The 23,522-nt window shown below is 40.0% G+C and overlaps 1 protein-coding gene across 2 annotated transcripts in view; it reads left to right on the top strand.

The window, feature by feature from the left end:
* The first annotated feature begins 721 nt into the window (after window positions 1-721).
* The window catches only part of DNAJC13 (DnaJ heat shock protein family (Hsp40) member C13), a 54,582-nt gene continuing 31,781 nt past the window's right edge, over window positions 722-23,522 (top strand). For both annotated transcript variants that reach the window (XM_048054482.2, XM_048054483.2), the window contains exons 1-18: window positions 722-951; window positions 7,292-7,372; window positions 12,327-12,402; window positions 12,903-13,052; window positions 13,399-13,440; window positions 14,543-14,743; window positions 15,796-16,002; window positions 16,082-16,177; window positions 16,318-16,409; window positions 17,195-17,361; window positions 17,458-17,537; window positions 17,612-17,781; window positions 18,639-18,738; window positions 18,975-19,082; window positions 19,634-19,789; window positions 20,645-20,701; window positions 22,042-22,163; window positions 23,315-23,390. In XM_048054482.2, the coding sequence (XP_047910439.2) occupies window positions 7,305-7,372; window positions 12,327-12,402; window positions 12,903-13,052; window positions 13,399-13,440; window positions 14,543-14,743; window positions 15,796-16,002; window positions 16,082-16,177; window positions 16,318-16,409; window positions 17,195-17,361; window positions 17,458-17,537; window positions 17,612-17,781; window positions 18,639-18,738; window positions 18,975-19,082; window positions 19,634-19,789; window positions 20,645-20,701; window positions 22,042-22,163; window positions 23,315-23,390 (1,968 nt within the window). In that variant the 5' untranslated portion in view covers window positions 722-951; window positions 7,292-7,304. The remainder of the gene's footprint in view (window positions 952-7,291; window positions 7,373-12,326; window positions 12,403-12,902; window positions 13,053-13,398; window positions 13,441-14,542; window positions 14,744-15,795; window positions 16,003-16,081; window positions 16,178-16,317; window positions 16,410-17,194; window positions 17,362-17,457; window positions 17,538-17,611; window positions 17,782-18,638; window positions 18,739-18,974; window positions 19,083-19,633; window positions 19,790-20,644; window positions 20,702-22,041; window positions 22,164-23,314; window positions 23,391-23,522) is intronic.

Raw genomic sequence — 23,522 nt, forward strand, 5'->3', positions numbered from 1 at the left:
AGCACCATTTGCAGCTGAGCACAGAGGCAAAGGGTTCAACACTTAGACAAACGTCCAGAAAAATGTAGGGATGTGCAGTTGCAAGAAGTGTGTTATGAGGCAGAGTGTCTTGCTACAGGGAAAAAGAAAAGCTGGGAAAAGCAGGGGAGCGCTGGCTACCCCACTTCTACCCCCACGGGCAGCGATGGAGGCTGGAGCTGAAGGCGCTTGCTTCTCCCTGGTGCCTGGTGACAGGATGAGGGGGAATGGGCTAAAGTTGTGCCAGGGGAGGTTTAGGTTGGATATTAGGAAGAACTTCTTTACTGAAAGGGTTGTTGGGCATTGGAATGTGCTGCCGAGGGAAGTGGTTGAGTCACCATCCCTGGAGGTCTTTAAAAGACGTTTAGATGTAGAGCTTAGCGATATGGTTTAGTGGAGGACTTGTTAGTGTTAGGTCAGAGGTTGGACTAGGTGATCTTGGAGGTCTCTTCCAACCTAGGCAATTCTGTGATTCTGTGAAAGCGGGAACAACAGCCCCATCTACCGGGCTCTTGGAGCCCCAGGAGCCGGGCACTTGGGAAAGCCGCCTCCCCTCAGCGCCTGGGCGGCGCCTCCCCGCTGCTCCCGGCCGGGCAGGGGTAGGGCAGGGCCGGGCAGGGAGCGCGGGGCGGGGAAGGACGGAGCAGGGGCGAGGCGGCCGCGGGAGGAGGAGGAGGAGGAGGAGGAGCGGGCGAGGGGTCCATCAGCTGACCGCGTCCCGTGACGGGCCCCGGCCTGACGGCGGCTGCGCCGAGAGGGCGGTCTCGTAGCCGGAGCTAAGATGGCGGCCTCCAGAGCCAGGCTCTGAGCGGGGCGGAGCGGCTGCCGGGGCAGGGCGAGGGCGAAGGCTCCGCTCGGCGGCCCTTCACCGTTATCGCTGTCAAGCGAGGTGCTGGTGGGGGCAGGCCCGGGCAGCGCAGGCTTCCCGGCCAGGTAAATCCCAGCGGCGGGGGACGGGAGGACGAGGAGGATGAGGAGGAGGAGGAGGAGGAGGCGGCGGCGGTGGCGGCGGCCGTCTTCCCTCCCTTCTTCCCCAGCCCCGGGCGGGGCCGTTGGGGCTGTGTGGGGAGGGGGGAGGGGCAGGTGAAGCCCCCTTGCCTCCCGTGAGGTGAGGGGCGGGCATGGCTGGTTCCGCGGTGAGGTACGGGGGTACCCGCTCCTAAACCCTTCTCTTCCCGTGCCTTTAAGCAGGAGGAGAGAGGCTGAGTGTCCCTCTAGCCTCAGCCTGCCTGGTGTTTCACTGTTCCTCTGGTCCTCACGCAGCTTCTGTAGCCGCGGGGCAGGTGTGTCCTCTTGCTTGGATGAATGCTGCTGTGGCCATTAAGAAGCGAGCCCTTCTCTTTCTTTTCCTGGCCTCAGACCGAAATATCGTCGTTGTGAAATGCTCTGGAAAATGATTTACGAAGAGTGGGAGAGATCTGGAGGAGGCTTGCTTTTACAGAAATGAGATTTGTTTATCTTTTGAGCGGTAATAGTATGCCTGAAGAGCATGAACAGAATTAAATGTTTGTCTTGGAAAATCTGCTCTTCATGTTCTTATTTTTTTTTCCCATTTTTTAGTTTCTTCCCTTGGTTCCTTTTCATTTACTTGTTCCTTTCTGAAATTTGTAACAAGTAGTCGTACTAGATGGCTTTCCATCTGCAGAGACCTGCCAGCAGCTTTCAGGGTAGGTTGTCAGGTGCTGCGCACCTCCATAGATGTCCCCATGCTGGGGGTTGAGCTCTGCTGGGAAGATGTTGTCTCAGTGCTGCAGTTCCAGGTTTTGTTTTGGTTTTGGTTTGCTTTCAGCTTCGTGATGTCGAGCTGTGGGAATGTTTGAGCATGCTTCTTGGGAAAACGTAGGCAGATAAGTTTATTTGGAGTCTTCCCGTGAATGCAGTTACTTTCTGCTCTGTAGCTGCTTTTGAAGTTAAGATCATCTGAAATATATTTTTCCTTTTCCTCTTACACATTGTCACAAATTGGATTGTGGCTGTGTCTGAAAAGATAAAATTTGAGTAGACAGTTGCTTTGTTTCCTATTATTCTGTGCTGATTAAGAAATACTGTGTTTCAGAAAATATTCAGTGTTTTAGAACTTAAAGCTTGATTTCAAAGAACTTTTGCTTCTGGCTGATTAGAAGCTGCTTCCTTAGGCTACTTGATTGTAGGGAGATTTATAGAGAAGGAGGAAGGCTGTCCAAGGGAGTGCTAGTTTCATCTTTGAACTGAGGTAGGAGTTGCTGTGGCTTAGTTCACAGTAACAAGCCCAATATTATGGATATAAAAACAGTGCTTGGCTCTAGCCAGCTTCATTTTACAGATCTGCATCTTGGTTCAGTTCCTGACTGATATAGATTGTGAAGTGCCAGAACACTTAATGGAAAGGAATCAGTAATTTCTGGCTATTGCTGTAAGTTCTCCCACTTGAAACAGGTTTCTGAGTGCTTGGAGACTCAGCTGAGTATCTGTCCCCATGTTGCGTAGACTTTCCAGGAACTTTACCTTGCATTTTAGCCTTGCTGGAATAAATTTCTAAAATGATTTCATATGTATTACTTGCTCCTCTGGGTGTCATGTGGTATTCATCATGGTTTCCAAACTCTTAGTTGTCCTGAGGGACTGAATCACTGCATTTCTACGTCTCAAGCGGTATGCTAGAGACTGGTTTTAAAGGTCAGGTCTGTTTCAGACTGAGCTAGTAACTTTTCTTTTAACCTGGGTTTAGAGCTCAGTAAATGAAGCTTACTGACCCAATAAAACAATTCTTCAGCTGGCATTCAACTGTGTTTTGATGTGTTAAATATTCAACTGTTCCACTTTTCAGTTTGCTTCTGAAAAGAGTGTTCTCAAGTCAAAAAAAAAAAACAAAACAAAACAAAAAAAAACAACTTCATGATTATCCAGCCTTACTAGTAATACTTAACATAGAATTGTATTCTGAAGAGGTATGTCAAGGTGGCTAAACTATGACTGAAAGGAACACTTCTTAAAAATCCATTAGTGAGTAAACGCTTGTTCTCATACTCACCTGTTTTGCTGCTGGATCAGGTCGGTTCATTGAAAAAAGTCAAAAAAAAAAAAAAAAAAGAAAAAGAAAAAAGAAAGCCAGTATAGACAGAAAAGAGAAAACATGTATGGAATAATCTGCTTATCCTCCCCAAGGGAGTGGGAGCAGTCAGCTGGCGGATGGCCACTAGTGTTACCACTGTTGTTTCTGGTAGTAGCACGACTGGCATTCTCAGTCTGCTTGCATCCAGGATTAGCAAAGGCAGCGATGCTGCTGTGACTGTGGCAGTCTGCGCTAATTATCTTTTAAGGATTTGTGTGGGTCTCATGTCCTTCTTATCTTGCAAGAAGGGCTGTGAGTCCCTGCGCAAGAGATGAACAAATCTCGGTTTCTGAAGCTAATTATGCTGTAGTACTTTAAAAGCGGAGCCTTTATAGGGAAGAGTTTAATGTTTCTTCAAGAATCTGGCTGAAAGTGAAACTGCCAGTTAGCCAACATAGCAGTGAAAGAGGTAGATTAAACCTAGACAGCTAAAACATTTCAGTGCAGAAGAACTGCATAAATAATGCCTCCAAAATCTTCAGTAGATGTGTAAATGACAGGAATTTGATACTGGAACATCTAGCTAAAAAATACGTATGTAGAACCACAGATAGACAGAACCTTGTTCTTTATCAGTGCCTTGCTTTTGCTTCTGTCCAATTGGTCCCTGTTTTTTATCCTCTTAGTATGTCTTCTCTCTCTCTCTCAGGAAAGTCACACTTCAGCTTTATGTATAATCTTATCAACGCTTCTACCCTCCAAGCATGATGGTGTAATAGAATAATCTTGTTTGGGGCCCTGCAGTGCTACCTTAGCGTTGGTTAAACCTTCATTTAAGAGAGAAATGGAAGTTTTCTAATAGCGTAGGAATAATGTAGCCAGGAATAAAGCCAGTTGAATTCTGTACTAAACTTTGAACCCACAGCCAAACTTCTGACTTTATGCTTAAGCATCCCTTAGTTCAAGTAATTACAGCTATGCCTATCGCTTTGATGCCTGCAAAGTTACAGCTTCATTTCGAACTCCGAAAGTATTTGTTTGAGATTGACTCGTCTCTGTTTCCTGAAATAGATTCTGGTTTCCCAGATGGTAATTCTGTCTGAAGGATGTGAAATACTGAAGAAGTGAAAAGTATATGCAAGTTGAACACAGCTTGTGTAATGCACCTATTCATGTAGCTTAAACTCGGAGGCAGGGGTGTCCTGGCAGCAGTTCAGTCTCTTCAATTTTAGGGGTTGCTATTTGTGGTACATGCAGAACATGAAGATGCAGTATCAACTCTTCCCCAAAAGCTGTTCCACTGCTACTTACAGTGCTAAAAGAACCAAGAAGAAAAATATTGCTGAACTTCTGTATTGTGTATTGTAATTAGCTTTTTGGCTAATCAGGTATTGGGGGAATGAATTTGCTAGGCTCAAAAGTGAAGTTCAAAGTCATGGATTATATTTTGCCTGCAGGAACCTCAGATTGTTTTGGCTATATTCCACGTTCAACCTGCTCTCTCCCTCAAACAGATGAAACATGTTTTTAAAATACTATTTTTGAAGTTATTGTTGCCTTTAGTCCAGTGGAAATAGAACCGAACTAAGCATTTCGTATTAAATTGAGAGATGTGTATAGTATATCCAATAGCTGTGCTGCAGTATGTTCAAAACAACTTTTGAATTTTTGATTTTTCTATTACTGGATGCCCCAGGCACTAAATCACTAAAATTGGCGACTTATTGTCTTGGATGCTGTTTAAAGTGAAATGTAGCATATGACTTCAGAAAGTTGACTGACTTGACAAAAAATGGGATTATCTTAGATGCAGGCGGAAGAGGTAAAGATAACAATAAGAATATTCTTCTTTTGATGATATAAAATGGATAAGCAGGTTTCTATCACTTACACTGTCAATATGGCTAATCTTTAATAAAAACCTGATGTGCTTTGCAATGGTAGTGATCGCGCTATTTCAGGTAATAAAGTTACTGTGTGTGAGTAAAGGGAGGTAACTTTTGCATTTCTTGCATCTAAAAGGCTGACATTAATTTTTCCTTACTGTGGAACCATAGACAACTGCAAAATAACTGCTGAACTTTAACACAGCAGCTCAGAACACTAGGCTGTTGTTAGCCTTGTTCTCTGTTAAACAGCAGGAAAATGTATCAGTTAATTCTTGTGCACTAAATCTTGGCATATTTTGCCTTTCTGCTGGTCCTCTCAGTAGGAAAAAAGGCTCCAATTGCTGTCAAGTAGCACAGTGAGTAAAGCCTCAAATCTTAATGATTGTAATAGTTTTAAAAAGTCAGGTGGATTTCTCACTCCCACTACATACACAATACTTTACGTATCAGTATCCTGAGTCTAGTTACATGCTGGTGTCGGAATTAATAGAAGCTGCTGGTAGGAACTCAAAAATGAGTTTTTCTCAGAGCAGTATAAAAGCTAGATGTTTGCTCTGCAAGTGTGGTAACACCTCTCTTTACTATAAAGCAGGTGGTGTTCAGGTCTGGGAGACAACAGAGCTGGTTCAAGTAGGCTGGTGCTGGGAAAACTGTGGAGTTTACAGATAAATAGAATTTACAATCCCGTGCTTAGTGGAGTTTTAAGTTTATATTCTACTTGCTGATACACCAGTCAGTGTCAAGAAAACAGGTTAAAAAGGGGGGTATGAAGCTTGTGTCTTCAACTTCTTTCTGAAAGCTAACAATAAAAACACAAGTGCTGCATCTAAAGGGTGCCACTATACAGCAAGCTCTGTATAGTTTGGACTAAGTGTACTGTTTTGATGTTATTCATGGAAAAAATAATACAGCATAGTTCTTAAACAGGAACAGTGCTGCTGAACATCTTAACTTCTCCTGAAGCTTCGCTTCAAAAAGCTGTATTATAAAAAACCTTGCTATGGGTCAATTGGATATTAACTCTGGAGAATTTGACTCAGATTGAGTCACTGAAATATGTAAATGCTGGTTTTGTCTCTTCCCAGGGGCAATACAATACCACAAGTTCTCTTCACTAGGTGGTGGTGATGGTGCTGATTCTTCACCTGAGGGAAGGGATTCTCTCATTCATTTCAGTCAGGCTATCCATTCTTCACGTTCATGACTACATAACCGCTACAGTCTTTGCTCAGAAAGAAAACAGCCTTAAGTTGTAGAGAGTAGAAATTAGCAATGACCTAACATTACAGGTCAGCCATCTCAAAGTGAGGAAGCTTTCTTTTGCTGAGCAAGTAGAATTATCTGAGTGCAGAAAGGTAGCTGGATTTGTACTCTATTTACTGAAGTACCATGACTGGGATTGAGTTACTTCAGCATTGCTTCAGGATGTGAATTCTTGCCTTTTTCTATAGTGTGATGTTTTGAGGATGCTGCTATAATAGTACCAGTCAGAGCAATCGAGCAGGGAGTCATGTTTTGACGTGTTCAAAAATAAAACTGATGTTGTAGCAGTAAACTGGGAGTAATGATTTCTCTCTGAAGTGCCTTGCATGTGTAATAAAAGCGAAGTGAAGTAAAAGGAAGCCTAACTTCCCAAGTACATGGCGTGCAGAAGTTACAATCATAGAAGAAGGTATTTAGCAGCTCCTAAAGTAATGATACAGTTAAGCAGTTGTGGGCAAGTTTCACTAAATTCCTGTGTGTTTAGGGAGTAGGCATTCATGTGTGAAATAAGCATGTCAAGATCTTAGTGGTGGAGTTGCTTAAACTTTTACAATACAGAAAGGGTACTTGGCTCTTTAATCACACTGCTTGGCTAATAAGTTTCTCAACTTCAAATTCCATTTCAGACTGGAAAATACACTGTTTTTTTTTCCATGTTTTTCCTTACTGTTTAAAAAATGGCAATAGAAATCTGGCTTAGTTTAGTTACAGATGTAGGGTGCTCTACTGGAATCATCTTGGTGTTAAAACTGCCAGGAATTGAGTGTTCTGGAGATAGGATAAAATGTGATTGAGTGTGCAAAGGTACAGGAAAAGTGTGATCGTAATAAGGTAGCAAATGACGGGGAACAAGTTCTTGTGCCCTTATGCTGTTTAAAAAGTAACTGGTATAACAAAATCGAGGGGAAGTAATTCCTGTTCAACTCATCAAGCACTTAATTGACGTATTGTTTGCTAAACAAGCATTCTTAATACCTTTGTGGAATTGACAGAGCAGCAACTTGAGTGTCTTAAAGCATATTGATGACTAGTGAACTTTGGTTGTAAATGAAAATCGTGAGTATAAACAGGATGTCTCTCTTGTTTCCAGGTCTTCGCACAAAATGAATATAATTAGAGAAAACAGAGATCTCGCTTGTTTCTACACAACAAAACATTCATGGAGGGGAAAGTAAGTAATTTAACATTTTTTTTCTAACGTTGTGTGTGATATTTATGTTCTTCATTATTGGATTTATCTGTGTAGTTCCTGTAGTCATAGGTGAAAACTGAACTAAGGGCTCCTGTTGCTCTGAACTAGCTAGCTGTATCTCAGTAGAATCAATCTGGATTTCAAACACTGAGTCTCAGCCTTGCCTTTGCACATGTTCCCACACTTCAGTGTAATACTTAACATGTTGTGTAATAGATTATCTGTTAAACTACTAACTGAGATTATTTGAAGACTTCTGTTGCTAGAAATACACTTCATCCCTGTTGGGGGTCTCTTAGATCTAAAAATGAATCTTCAGTGGTGCTTCTGTCTACAAAAGCTAAGGAACCTCTTAATAAAACTGTCTATTAAGCTCTCACCTGGTTGCTGTTATACTATGTTTGGAGTCAGCTGTTAAGCACACTTCTTGAAGCTGCACAGGAATTTCTTTAGAATCCTTGCCCACCACCCTTCTTGTGTGCATAGTAGCTCTGTGGAATATCGAGATTTTCTGCTTGTTACCTGAACGTCAGCCAAAGAAGGTATATTGTCTGCACCTCAAAAGAACAAGTTCTGTTTTGTTCTGATTATAATACCTGAGTGATGATGTCTGAATCTTTGGCCAGCTAGTTGAAACTGGGTTTTTTGAATTCTTGTGGGTTTCACCCAGCAGGTAGCTAGACACCACACAGTCATTTGTTCGCTCCCCCCCACCCCAGCAGGGTGAGGGGGAGAATCAACAAAGGTAAAGGTGTGAGAAATCATTGGTTTAATAAGACAGTTTAATAAGCAAGGGGAAGAAGAAAAAGTGATGCACAATGCAACTGTTCACTGCCAGCCAACCAAAGCCCAGCCAGTCCCCAGGCAATGGCAGCACCCCTGGCCGACTCCCTTCAGTTTTATTGTTGAGCATGGTGTCATATGGTATGGGATAAATATCCCTTTGGTCAGTTTGGGTCAGCTGTCCTGGTTCTGTCCCATCCCAGGTTTTTGTATGCTCTGAGCATACTTACTGGCAGGGCAGCATGAGAAGCAGAACAGTCCTTGACTCTGTGTAAGCACTGTTCAGCAACAAACAAAACACTGGTGTGTTATCAATGTTATTTTCATCCTAAATCCAAAACACAGCACCATACCAGCTACTGTGTAGAAAACTAGCTCTATCCCAGCTGAAACCAGAGTATAGCTTCTAATGATATTCTGAATTCTTCCTAAGAAAGAGCAGGAATATTGGGAAGAAGGATGGGATTGCAGAGTGGCAGCTGCAAATCTTTCTCAATTGAGCTTTGAAGTATCATGAAACTGCTACAGTGTCTAATCAGAGCTCCCTATCTTTCTGAAGCAAAAACTAAAGTCCTGGATAGTTCAGAGTTCACAGTGGACTGAGCAGTTCTCTTGAGGGTGAAATCTTTCTTCTTTCAAGGCAGATTCTTGAGAGTGATTTGTAATAAATACTTATATTTACCTTGCTAGAATTCTGGTACATGTGTAAATCAAGTCTTACCTAAGATCCACATGCTTTGGATCCCTGTGGGAATAAGGGAATAAACGTGTCTCCTTTAGTAACAACAAAACATTATGTTGGGGTAGAACGGTAGAATTTCTCCCTCTTAATCTTTTCATTCCTGCAGCAGAAAATATCTGGTCTCTTCCCATGAAGTTTCTGTGCATATTTGTAAATTTGGCATGCATACAAATTGAGCCATTTAGTGTAAGAGCACACAGTGCTCAAATTAGGGCTCTTGCACAGTGCCTTCCATTAAAAATCCTGCTCCTACATGACGCATGCTGTTGAAGTTACAGTAAGATGATCTCAAACCTTGGTAGTGTTCTCATAAGGAAGAAAACTCACTGGCCTTTCTTTTTTTTTTTCTTACACATAACGAAAGGGGAAGAATTATCTAGTGAGTAGTCGCTGCTTGTTATGTTGCAGTAGAAGCTTATATTTGAATACTTAAATCTACTCTTCATAGCTGCAGACATGGAATACTACTGTTCTGAGCACTTAAGTCACACAGTTCTCACAATGTTAACGTCTCCTGCCATGTAATCCATATAACTAATTTTTGAGAAGTACTTTACTGCTCTGTAAAGTGTTGTGCATTGATAACATGGAAAAGAAAGAAAGTAGTAATTTAATACGTAATGCTGAATGGGCCTGAATCACTGAATATTCACAGGATTTGGCACTTTGAATGGGGGCTGTTTGCATGGCAGTTACAGTATTTTCTAGCAGTACAGATGATGATGCTTGAGTTGATCTGTTGTTAGTGATATGAAATAACTTATCAATCAGGATGAACCTGCGTTACATAAATGTAACTTCTGACTTCAGCAGTGCTTCTGTGAAAGTAGTGAGTAGGCAATAGTTAATAGGAAGAGAGGATATTGCTTCAAAATCTTATTCTTAAAACAGCCTCGCTTTAGGCTGCACTGCAGAGTAGTTAGAGGGAATTAATGATGAAATCTTCAAAGCCTGGAGGTATAAATACCAGGTATTTCTATATATTAATATTTATAGGTGAAGGTCTGGTCAAGAGCGACTTAGGCTTTGTGTAGGAACTGACGTCTAAGTTGCCTCTGTTCAGGCAACAAGAATTGGCTCTTCTGGATTTCTCTAGGGAGAGGAAGGAAATGATAAATGGACAAATCTGCTTCTGTCCAGTGTTTGTTTGTCACAGCACATGTTAGGAATGCTAGATAATAAATATGCTTCCTACATCTTGAAATATAGGCTTGAGCATGAGCAGGTGGGGAGGGAAGGAAGAAGCTGTCGTGTTTGTAAGCTGGTCTTCAGATACGTGTGATCACCTCAGATCTGTCTTCTGCCACAAAGCACTGTGAAGCACTTCAGTTTAAGTGAGCAAATAAAACCTTAAACAGTTCTTTATTGCTTGTGATAAGTTTTTAAGAAGAGCATAAACAAGCTTTATTTGCAAATCCTGTAAGAGACAGAAAACCTAAATTGTGCAACAAAAGAAGGAGCATTCAGTTTGTTTAGAGGATTTTCTTGTATTCGAAGAACTGGAGCTTCATTGACAGACCGAATATAGTGGAATTACTAGCCAGGGTAACTTCAAATGTTCTGCTTCATCGCTGTGACTTCTCTTGACCTGCTTCTTAAATGATATCATAACACCCTAAATAAGAAAAAATCAACTATATGGGAAAACAAGTGGGTTTTTCAAATAGATCAAATCTTTAAGGTGGCTGTTCAATATTGCAGGTTTTCTAAGCTTTGAACAAAATAAGCACTTGCTTGAATTGCTAGATAAACTCCTTTGGGCCAGCAGTGATTTGAACTCACCATTTTATTTGAAATAAAATTGTTGAAAATGGTAGGGAATGAGGTTTGTGAGATCAACTGTGTCAAACAGATACACTTGACCTTGCTAATATGAGAAAAGAAAGGGTAGGTCAGTTAACAGATCTTCAGAGCTGCTCCTTCATTAACTGCAGTAATTTATCTGAAGGTCATGCAAGCTATTGCTTTTTTTGCAGCCCTAGTAGAAATCCTTAGTCTGATCTTCTGCAAAAGTGATGGCTTGTGCTACAGACCTGGCAAGTGAGAGAGGAGAGGAGACTGACTGTAGCTCACGAACACTGGGAAAGAGGGAAGAAAGGATCTGCTCCTCGATGCAGTGTCTAATATGGCACAGATCCAGAGTAGTTGGTAAACAGTTGCTGGAACTGACTCTGGTTTGGCTTGGCTTTCTGCATAGGTCTACTTCCAGACAGAGCTACCCTAAAAGAAGTTTGTACAATCAGTAAAGCACTAGTAATAATCTGTTTCAAATTCTGATTACTTACGTTTCAGAAATTTGAAAGTAGTCTCTATGTAAAGAGGTGGTTCAGGATACCGTGCAGATCATGTCTAGGGAATTAAACCATGGTAAAGCTTCCCTTTTGTGTTTACATACATATAAACTACTTGGCTTTAGCTCATGCTTCTTGTTTCTGCTGTGCCTGAAATGCAAACGACTGTCTTGCTACAGCTGTTCTTTATGCACTATGACAGTCAATCATTAATGTGCTTGTACACTGATGTACAGTGACTAGCTGCATATTGAGCTATAGCTGCAGTGATCAGAGTCAGGAAATAATAGTCTTAGTTTTCCTCAAGGTGGAGAGAAATAGGTTTGGCCACAGTAGCACTGACTTGTTAAAGTGTTGTGAGCAGGTATGTAAACTGGATTATTTCACACTACAACTTTAGTCTGAGACAGCTTCAAACACAAGCTTTAGAGTATTTGCAGGAATTCTTTTTACGTCTGTTTTTTTCTTTTTTTTTCTTAGTATTTGTATTTTTTTTTTAGAATTTGTGCTGAAGAGAAGTAAGTAGAAAGGTGCTGGTTATTTCTCCCTGCTAACTGAGGACGTGATGGCATGGGAATGCCACAAAGCTGTCCGGGTTCAGACTGGACATGAGTAAAATGTCTTTATTGTGAGGGTGGTCAAACACTGGAGCAGGCTTTCTAGCAAGGTGGTTGACACCCCACATCTGTCAGTGTTCAAGAGGCATTTGGACAATGCCCTCGAGTATGCTTTAACTTCTGGTTAGCCCTGAAGAGGTCAGGCAGTTGGACTTAATGATTTTGAAGGTCCCTTCCAGCTATCCTAATCTATTCCTATTTATTCTGATCTGTGTTGGTAGCACCTTCTATTGCAAGTTGCAAGGTCCTAATAACATAAGAAAAAATACAAATAAGGAAATTCATTTAGCAGTGTTTAACTTCTGTAACCCCTTTATGGGTATACAGAACAGAGTATCTTAGCGTATTATAAGGGTAAACTGAACTAATAATTTAACAAAGAAAACTTCTTATCCATTGCCTAACAGTGACTTGTATGTAGTATCTTAACCTAATTTCTGCAGTTTTACAGGACTTTTACTTGATTTCTGGGAAAACTAACACACTCTTCTATATTTTAGGTATAAGAGAGTCTTTTCAGTTGGAACCCATGCCATCACCACATACAATCCCAACACTCTAGAAGTTACAAATCAGGTAAATACCCTTCTTGAATGTGGCTATTCAGAATTGATTTCTGACTTCTGTTCACTATCCAGAGTGAATGACATCAGACTAGGTAGCTTCTGAAGACAGAATGTCAAGATCTTGAGTAGAACCAGAAGATACAGCAGCTTCTACAAAAACAAGCATAACAGAAAACTGTTGTTCCCTTCACTGAATCTACAAATAACCAACAGTTTTTGTACATTTAGGCAATTTGTCTTTATTAGGTGGTAAGTAATAGCTTGCTTCTGGATGTGCTGTTCTGAATTAACTGGGGTAAGGTTGATCACTGTAAGGCTCAGTCCCTTAAGGGAGTCAGGACACTTACTTACTTTTTAGAGTATCAAATAGGAATCTAAAGCTGTTGTGTAGCATGCCAGCTCTTGTCTCATTACAGCAACTTACTTGGTTATTATAGGTGTTAAGGGGTTTTGAGTAGAGATGTAGCTTTAAAATGACTAATTTTAACCTAATTACTTTCAATTGTCTAGTGGCCTTATGGAGATATCTGTAGTATTTCTCCTGTTGGAAAAGGACAAGGAACAGAATTCAGTCTAACTTTTCGCAAAGGAAGTGGAAAAAAGTCTGAAACTCTGAAGTTTTCCACAGAGCACAGAACAGAACTCCTTACAGAGGCACTAGTAAGTTTTTTTGTCTTGAAACAAGCAGTAAGTACTTGGTTATCATTACAACTTGTAGTAGTTTACTATGCTTTCTTTCCTTACATTAAAAAGTAGAGAAGCAAGTTGTCTTTTGAGCTCTTGTGTTGATGTACTTGATCTAGTGTCTGCTGCAGCAACTAGTGTGTGTGATTCTCAAGTATTAAGTAAAGCTACAAATACTGGATGTATTAAACCAGTGGAATGGTGAGTCTTCACTGAGCCTTAGTTCAAGTCACTTAAAACAATGCTAGCTTATATTTAGACTTTCTGGATAGATTGGCTATGATATTTGCGTTCATTCATGATTTTCTTTGTTTTTAAACAGAGGTTCAGGACAGACTTCTCAGAAGGAAAAATCACAGGACGGGTAAGTATCTGCTGTGTCTGGATCATGTGCTATTTAAAGACTTCTACAGTGTTGTTCTAAGTTATGTCTTAAGTTGAGTAGTGCTATGTGTGCTACTTTAACTCTTCTAAATTTGGATCTGAATTCTCTTTGAGAAAATTCAGAATTTCTTCAAAAGCAAGAAGAATCCCTTGAATGGTAGAATACTGAGTTCTCTTCACTTGCCCTTAGCTTCTTGCTGGTACGTGTAATGAATATTATTCCTGAAATAAAGAGCTTTGCCACATGGAGTTCTTACTTGGAGGAAAGAAAGAAGAAACATAAGCTATGATTCACTATTCAATGTTTACAATTTCCAACATTTTACTTTCTAACTTCAAGTAGTTTTCTGCATAACACCCTGAATGCTTGGTCTGGGAATGTTGTTTCCTGGGAGGATTTCTTTAGGTTAGATTAAAGACAAGACTGCCATTTAATGAATCTCGGTAGTGTGACAATAAGCAAGGCAATACCCAGAGCTGGACCTTGTACTTGTTTTTACAAGTACAAGATACAGAAGATATCACTTAAAGTAACTTGCATTGCACAGTAAGTCCTTAGTGATGAGCAGAGTAACTTTGCTGGAATATGGAGGTTCTTTTTCTCTTACTGCAGTTCACAAAGGACCTTAATTTTGCTGGCTTTAGTAAGTCTGTATTTGTAATGGAGTATGGCTGCAGAAGGTGAAAAGCTTGCACTATAGCAATAAGGTTTCCTTCAATTAATCTTAACTGGCTGAGTAACAGTGTCTTGTACAATAGGTATTTCCTTATATCTAACCACAGATGCACATGTTCTGTGACTAGACTACTTTCTGGAGTAAGAGAAACTTGCTGCTTCGAGACACTGTCTTGGAGTTGCTATTTTCTCTTCAAAATGTGGTGTTTAAGTGGTGACTATTGTGACTTCCTTGCCAGTAGGTAGCTACTTTCCTTTGATTCATAGCGTTACCGGTATAGATAAGAGCACTGAGGGAAGTGGTATGACTTCTTGAACTTTATACCCATGCTGCCTACTAGATTGGAAAACAATTGCTGTGTAGTAAAGGCATGTGCATGATGTCTAAAAGTAGCTCTCACTGCAGAGGTACAACTGTTACAAACATCACTGGAGTGATACGAGGAAACCTGTGATTCTAGAAGTGACTCCTGGAGGTGTGGACCAAATTGATCCTGCAACAAATAAAGTCCTGTGCTCCTATGACTATAGAAACATTGAAGGCTTTGTTGATATTGCTGGCTATCAGGGAGGCTTCTGTATCCTCTATGGAGGATTTAGTAGATTGGTAAGTATTAAAATATTTTGGAGCGGTGTTGGGATGTTTATAGCTGCATATTCAGTAATGAAGATTCAGCGTAATTTGAGCATAAAGTATGTGCACCTTTAGGATGCAGCTGTGGATGCTTGGCTTGCAGGCAGGTTTTAAATCCTCTTTTCCATACTAATGAGAAACTAGTTGATACGTTTTGAGAACTGTCTGCTTTTTCTAATTGCATGTAAAACTACAAAGTGTAAAATACACTTTATAGTTGTGTAGCAAAAATGAGTGTGGACATGGGATTTGCTGACAGTTCACAAAATTATGGAAGTGGTAGGCAGTTACTACTAATCTAATCAATGGAGAGATACTATTCAGAAATAGATTAATCAGTAGTGATGCTGTCTTTCTAGGTTTTGATCTGATATGCAGCAACTTTGCTTGGGAAATGCTTGCTGCAGTGCAATGTTGGTTTAAAAGTTTTAAAAGGGTTTCTGTGTCCTATATTGCAAGTAGCTTAAATTGGCCTTCAGATATTCACAATTGCTAACTTAAATATAGCTACTTCAGTCACTACAAACAATGAGTAACTTCTCTAATGTTTCCCTTGTTCTTGCACTGTGGCATGCTTTTCTCTGGCATAAAACCATCAACATATGACAAGCTTTAGAGCTGACCTAACCTTACCTAGCGAGGCTGGATAGAAGCCCTACGGATAGCTCATGGGGCTGCCACACTGTGGTTCCCTCTGGTTCCTCATTCCTGCCAGGCTCTTCAGATCTATTGCTGAGGGTGGACAGGCAGGTCATGAAGCCCTTTGCTTTAATGGCATGCTAATATGTAGGAGGGAGTCCTTTAGGATTTTTTTTGAAAGGGAAATGTAAATCTAATAGCCATTCTCTTGTGTAATAAATACTTTTTCTCTTTATGCTGTGCATTTTGTAAAGGCAAGTCCAGCTTGCCCAGCTGTTGGGAAGATTTTCTACTGTTAGGCAGGTGTATAATGGAAGATTACTTCAGGAACCATGATTTCTTGAGCTATGCCACATATTTCACTTGTCTCCTGTCAAAACTTGCAGCACCTGTTTGCGTCTGAGCAGAGGGAAGAAATTATCAAAAGTGCAATAGAGCATGCTGGCAACTTCATAGGCATCTCTCTGAGGATAAGGAAAGAATCCTTAGAATTTGAGCAATACTTGAATCTTCGCTTTGGAAAATACAGCAATGATGAATCCGTAACGTCTTTAGCAGAGTTTGTTGTTCAGAAAATAACACCTAGACACTCGGTAAGGATATCACACCTAACTTACTTAGTTCCTCTGAAGTGCTAGAAATTCTCTTTTCTAACATGCCCTTTTTCTTAAGGAACCTGTGAAAAGAGTACTAGCTCTTACAGAAGCTTGCTTAGTTGAACGGGATCCAGCTACCTATAACATTGCAACTTTGAAACCTTTAGGCGAGGTAAGAGGCGAGCTTTTTTTTAACAACTCTTCAAGTTGAAGCTCTAATAATAAGAATTTGATGTACATTAGATGGCCTTAGTTTATGGAGTAGAAAAATAACGTGGCTCTGATAATGTGATCCTTATCTCTTCTTTTTAGGTATTTGCAATAGTATGTGACTGTGAAAATCCCCAGCTTTTTACCATTGAATTTATCAAAGGACAAATTCGGAAATACTCTTCAACAGAAAGGTAACTGGAGCTCCTGCGGGTCATGAGTAAAAATGAAAGTTGCCGTTGTTGTGCTTCTAGTCTCAGCTTCCATAAACTGTGACCCTTGGAGGTGTTAGCTTAAAGCCTTGATATTCTAGTGGTCTGCCACTTACAAATCCAAGATGTTACAACATCTAAATCTCTCCCCTTTGTATTTATCTAAACTTAAAGTCAATCTGTCCTGAAGTTTTCTGATGACCACATAAAGGTGTTGGACAGTTAAATACATCTTGTTTCTTCCAGGCAATCTTGCTCTATGTATATTCTTGGTTAGGCTGTATATATGAGAAATTGAAAGAAAACATGGTGTAAGGAGTGTTGAAATGTGAAGGCTGCCAAGCCTTTGAGCTGTCTGCTTGACATGGTCTTAGTTGATTCTATTTAAAACAACCAATAGAAAAACCATCCTGCACTTGTAGTTGTAATGCAGTGTAATCCTGCTGAGTGAGGTTTTGCAGAAAGCACAGGGAAGAATTGATTTGCAACACATGTAACACATTCACAGGTAATCTGGAATTGATCCTTTAAGTGAAAGGCTGCAGCTGTCTACATGTGGTGTAAAACAACTCTGTCCTTACAGTGAATAAAGGAGCACTTGAAAATTAGATTTCTTCCAGAGGGGTAGCTGTTAGTCTTGGTAGAGATTCAGAGTATTGCTGCTGTTCATCTTGTGCTTGATTTCTTTTTTTGACTATCTTTCTTCTTTGTTCTTTGGCACCATTTTTTGATCTAATTTTTATTGGCATGTCTTTTTCCCAACCCAGAGATTCTCTCCTAGCTAGCTTGCTGGATGGAGTGAGAGCCTCTGGTAACAGAGATGTGTGTGTGAAAATGACCTCCACACACAAAGGACAGCGTTGGGGATTGCTCAGTATGCCTGTAGATGAAGAAGTAGAGAGCCTTCATCTCAGGTTTTTGGCTGCTCCTCCAAGTAAGCTAATGCTTATTACATGGTTTTATAGTGTTCTTTTAAATATCCAAATGCTTAGTCAGATGCTGTGTACTTAACTTTTATGTCTTCTTCCAGATGGTAACTTTGCAGATGCTGTGTTCAGGTTCAATGCTAACATTTCCTACAGTGGAGTACTACATGCAGTTACACAAGATGTAAGAATAAATCCCTTACCCATCCTCTGATTACGTTGTTAATGCATAAATATTAACTCATATTTCTTAACTAGGGTCTGTTCTCGGAAAACAAGGAGAAACTCATTAATAATGCCATAACAGCATTGCTCTCACAAGAAGGAGATACTGCAGCATCTAATGCAGAGCTTGAAAGCCAATTCCAAGCAGTAAGAAGATTAGTGGCTTCAAAAGCAGGCTTCCTTGCCTTTACTCAGCTTCCAAAGTAAGTGAGAAGTCTCTTGAGCTCAGAAGCAGTAGGTGAAAACAATTCTTGAGCTTCTTATACCTGATCTTTAAAACTGAGAATTTGGCCTAAGAAACACTTCTGAAAGGATCTGTACAGCATTGCATCTAGTAGAATGAGCCTGTCATCAGGCTTTATTGTATATTAAGAATTCCAGCTTATAACTGGTATGTGAATCTGATGTTTTTCTTAAATATCCTCTCCCTTAAGAGTCAAGTGTAGTTTAGGTTTGTTTCCTAGTCAAAACACTTCTAAAGTGCACCTTCAAGTGTCCTTGAAGTAGTCAGTTCCACAATTCTTAAAGTATGTTGATGCCATTACTATCTTCAGTTCAACACAAGATAAAACTTGATGTTAGAAAGCTGAGTTGTACTCCTACAGTAAGTACAGGCTTCTGGGATTTTGTCTTGACTGGCTAACATAAGGAAACAGGAAAAACTGCTCAACATTCTTCTGCAGATGAAATTTTTCAGAACACTTCTGACTTTAGATGATGGGGCAGCTGAATGATGTGAAAAGTAACATACATAGCCTGAGACCTTTATAAAGTTCTCTGTTTTTTGTGAAGTGTTCTGTACTATCACTATCCTGTAACTATACAAATATGCTCTGTTTTCATGAATGTGCTCTCAGCGTATTGTTAACGATGAAGTCTAACACTGATGTGTTCCTGCCAAAGATTATAAAATTTTTGCAAACTTCACGGTTCTCGTTTGCCAAATACAGTGGGAACAGGCCACTTTTCTATGATTGGACTTCTGTATTAAAACTAAGATCTCTTTTCTCTCTCTCTCTCTAAAATTGGTGGTTTTGCTTTTTTTTCCCCCTTTCAAAAGGTTTCGAGAACGATTAGGAATGAAGGTTGTGAAAGCCCTCAAAAGGAACAATGATGGAGTAACCCATGCATCTATTGACATGCTTTGTGCTCTTATGTGTGTAAGTATTAAATTGTAGATAGGTGTGAACTGCAGACTAAAAGATGTAGAAATAGGGACTGCACTTCAACTTGCAATGTACTCAAATATAAAGTAACTTGTGCTACAGTGGTTTCCTGGTGAACTTGAAGCTGCTGTAGTATGAGCTTTTCTGGATTCAGTGTGTGGCTTTTGGACTACAGCTGTCAAGAATTGAGGGTTGAAATGTGACTGTATTGTGAATACTTTGTTTTATAGCCCATGCATGATGACTATGACTTGAGACAGGAGCAGCTGAACAAAGCTTCCCTTCTTTTTTCAAAGAAGTTTCTAGAAAACCTACTAGAGAAATTCAATTCCCATGTGGTAAGTCAAATTCTGAAATGGATGGTTTTTATAACTGTTTTTCCTAATTAATGCCAAAGCATTTTGAACATACTTAACTATATTGTCTTAGTTCCTGGAGTCAAAATACAGAAAATACGGTTGTTTAACACTGAAACTTGTTCTAGATTGCTTTGGGTCTGGGCAGGTTAGAAATACGGCTGTCTATACTGAAGAATTTAGGAGTGTCATTAAACATGCAGACAGTTAAAAGGAACATCCAGTTTCCGTATATAGCAAAGAGTAGCGTGAATTGGTACTTATGGGCTTAAAACTAGAAAAAAAAATTGCAGTACACTGATGTATGTGGCTATAAGTCTCTGGTATGCTCTAGGAGCCGATACTGTGTCATTAGTCTGAGTCATAAGGCAGTGCTTTGGTATATTTTGAACTTGTATTTTCAGTTGTCAATTATTTCATGCTATGACAAGGAGGAGCACCTTCAGCATCATGAGTGCTGAATAAAACTTGCATGAATATTCTAGTCAGGGGAGAAACACTTTCTGTATAGTGTGTTTGTCTTCTAATTTCAGGATCATGGGACAGGTGCCCTAGTAATTAGTTCACTTCTGGACTTCCTGACATTTGCCCTATGTGCTCCATATAGTGAGACTACTGAAGGGCAGCAGTTTGACATGTTGTTAGAAATGGTGGCATCTAATGGAAGAACACTCTTTAAGCTTTTTCAGGTGAGACTTCAACTGTTGTTTTTTCTTTTGATCTGTGAAATAAGCAGTAGCAGGATTGAAGTAATTCTTATAATAGATAATCTACTGATCTCAATTTCTTAGAGGGAACTCTAGTGTTAACAGCTTATAATGTCAAATATATATTATCAGAGGCCTTAAGTAGTCAGTGAATTGTAATTTTTCTTGCTCTGAAGGATGAGTTTGTCTACTGTTTATCTGGCTAATGTACTTAAATCTTTTCCACCTTAATAAACTTTTTGGCGTGTTGCTTTAGCTTCAAGTTGGCTTGAGGTGGTTATCCTGTAGTGAATGATATGCTGAATCATTGTAAAATAGAGAATCTAAGATGTTTCTGGGAACACTTTAGAATACAAGTTAAGTATTAAACTAGATTCAGCAGATGCACAGATCTTGCTCTCTGGAGAATCTGTCAGCTCAGTTTCTCTCTGAGTAACTGAGAGTTAGTTACAAGACTAACTCCCCAGAATTTTCACAGGTTTACTACTGAAGAGGATTTTTAGCTAAAATACCTGTGCTTTCTTTTGGTTTAACCACCTCTACCCACACCCCAAAAGAAGTTTAAAGGAAAAAAATCAACCAAACAGAACAGCTAGCATGCTCTTCTACTTCTTGGTGTTGGCCTGTCATGTCACAGCTTCCCCAGCACTATTACAGCTTCTCTGGTGCATAGTGCTGTTTGGTGCCAGGAAGTCCATCTAATAGTTGCTTCCTGGAACATGGGGTTAGCTTTCTCAAAACTTAGATAAATTTTTGCCTGTAGTTGGAGTTAGAATGCATCGTACAGATCTAATCTTTAAATTTTGCACCTCAATTTTTGTCAACTTTCTATTGTAGCACCCTTCCATGGCAATTGTGAAAGGAGCAGGTTTGGTGATGAAGGCAATAATAGAGGTGAGATTTCAGCAGTGTTACTTGGGATAGCATAGTAAATACGTATTGCCTATTTTAGAAGTGTAATGTCAATATTGTCTTACCAGCAGTAGCTACTTATGTTACATTAGCTACTCTTGGTGGGGGGGGAAGGTGAGGAACAGAACGCTAGCTTAATTGTGAGTGTTTTAATATAGCAACTTGCTTTGTTTTGCACTTGAGGGTTTGGAAGGCATGTGAGTTGAGATGTTAGGTAGTGCCTTGCATGTTTTCATACTGCAGTCAAGGTTTGGCTGTTAATGTTGTATGTAGCTCAGTCACATACTTCAGAACCACTAGACTTGTCTTGCATGTTAAAAGAATCTCTCAAGGAGAAGAAGCCACGTTTCTTGGGACTTTATTGATACACTGCCAGATGGAATGGGGTTGGGATTTGCAGACAGCAGTGTTGCAGAGCAAGCTAGTGATGTCAGCCTCTGTTCTTGTTCTTTCTGCTTCAACGAAGGATTTTGCTTTGATAGTTTCCATACCAGAGCTACATCATGATGCATGGGCCAAGTCCATACTTCTGGAGGGCTGCTCGTGATCATTGTAGGGTGACCTTGCTAACTGACTCTAGACACTTCCAGTGTTGAAATTCAGGTCTTAAGTTAGTGCCTCATTGTGTCACAATGGCTTATGCATCTGAATTGTATCTAGTGCTTTCTTGGAATGGAAGTGAATGAACACTTGAAATAGAGGTGTTATAAACCTGCAAGTTTCCACTCATATATGTCAGATAATGTTAGCTAAAAGTTACTATTCTGTCTACTATGACTCCTATCATTTGAACCATAGTGGGACTTGGCTGAGTAAAAATGCAATGAAAGTTTGTTTTTAATTATTCATTGCAACCAACATACCTTGGATGAGTGACTCTTATCCATGTCACTGTCTAAACCAAAGAGCACCAGTTGTTATTCTTAGAAATGGTTCCTATTGACCAAAGTCAGGCAACAAACAATTACTTGTGGTTGTCATTTTTCAATCCTAACTTGCAGTTGCAGTGTGGAAGTATTATAAATGTATGACCAATATCCTGATCTATGATGAAGATGTGTAATGCATCTTACCCTATCAAGTTACTGTCCTCATAGATATGACTATCAATTATCTGGTCTTTGGCTTTACTACAACTCTGTTGACTTGCTGTTGAGAACTTGCAGTTAACTTGCATTTAAAGCCCATTATATTGTGGCTTCTGGCTTTTTGATAATAATTGACATAGCTGATGGTCAAGAAGGTCTCGGAACTGTAGACTAAGATAAAAGCAGCTTAACTAAGATTCTTTCTCTAGTAATCATCTTGCCCTGTTTCCAAAGGAAGGAGACAAAGAGATTGCTACCAAAATGCAAGATCTTGCCCTCAGTGAAGGTGCCTTACCTCGTCACTTGCACACTGCTATGTTTACAATAAGCACAGATCAGAGGATGCTTACAAATAGGTATGTCAGTCTTGCTTGATATATTATGTTTAAAAAGTCTAAGTAATGGCTTAGTTAATACTGGAAACACCGGGATCTCAGGGAAGAAAACTTGCAGTTCTTTAGGAGGATATCTTCTTCAGCAGCTGGTACATTTAAGTGGAGAAAACTTCATCTGAAACTGCAGCCAAAATGGGAGTTTGCTCACAAAAGGCTCAAGTTGTTGTTTTTTTCCCTGAAAATATTCAGAGAAAGAAAAAGCAAGTAGAATGTCTGGAACTTGCAAAAAGGCTCAACTTTATTATATAACTGCATAAATCTTGGTGTGCACACCTCAGACATCTTGCATGCAGTTAGGGTCACCCATCTCATCTGAGAGAAGTCTAATTGTACAGAAATCATTCTATGGACTCAACAGTGAGTAGAACTTGTGAGCGCTAAGACTGGGCCTGAGGGCATGCTGAAGAGGATATGAGTGATAACTCAATTAATTCCACCAGTATAAGGTTATCGAGGCTATAGCTACACCTTCCTGAAGTGCTAAAGGATTTGCTAAAGCAATGTAGTAACCAGTGAAACTTGTTGACACTATCTCATTCAGGAGAGAGCCAGCATGAAACCTTCCAGCATACTAGTTCTGTTTGAAGCTACTTACTACTTGCTTTTAAGTGATGCTTTGGTTCAACACATTAGAACCCTAGCGATGACTGTTGGCAGAAAGTGTCAGTTGGCATAAAGGCAGGCTTCCAAAAGAGGCTTTCCTAACCAATAACTGGTATTAAGATCTTCAAGTAGAGCAGTTAAGAGTCTAGAAAGCCACCAAGTTCTTAACCCTAGCTGTAACTGAAGATTAACTGGATAAACTTACACTTCTAAATTAAATATTTAGTTTCTGCTCTATTGCTCAAGTGTTCTTTTGAGGTCTAGATCAACAAGCATGTGCTGCTACTGTTCCACTAACTTCACAAGAACATTTTAAAGGCAACACTTTATGCTCAGCATGCTTTATACTTGAACTGGAACAATATATTGCTTTGTGCTCTTACACACTCAAGACCACAAAACTCTTGCTCATCTTCATTTCACCAGCATGGTAAGGGTATAAACTCAGTGGTTTATAAAGCTGTATATAATACTGACTTGCAGTTTGTTCATTTCAATGGCTTTTTCAGGCAGTTAAGTAGACATTTGGTTGGCCTCTGGACAGCTGAGAACAAAACTGCAATGAACTTGTTGAAACGTATTTTGGTGAGTAAAAATGGGGTGTGAACTGGGGAAAGAGTGAAATCTGACTGCCTGCAGTAATAGAAAACTTGGGATAGGCTACATAGTGGAAAACATCCCCTTCCCCCTCCAAAGTGTGGATGTCTAATCTGCAAG

The sequence above is a fragment of the Anser cygnoides genome, chromosome 2 (genome assembly GCF_040182565.1).
Source record: "Anser cygnoides isolate HZ-2024a breed goose chromosome 2, Taihu_goose_T2T_genome, whole genome shotgun sequence".
Taxonomy (NCBI): Eukaryota; Metazoa; Chordata; class Aves; order Anseriformes; family Anatidae; genus Anser; species Anser cygnoides.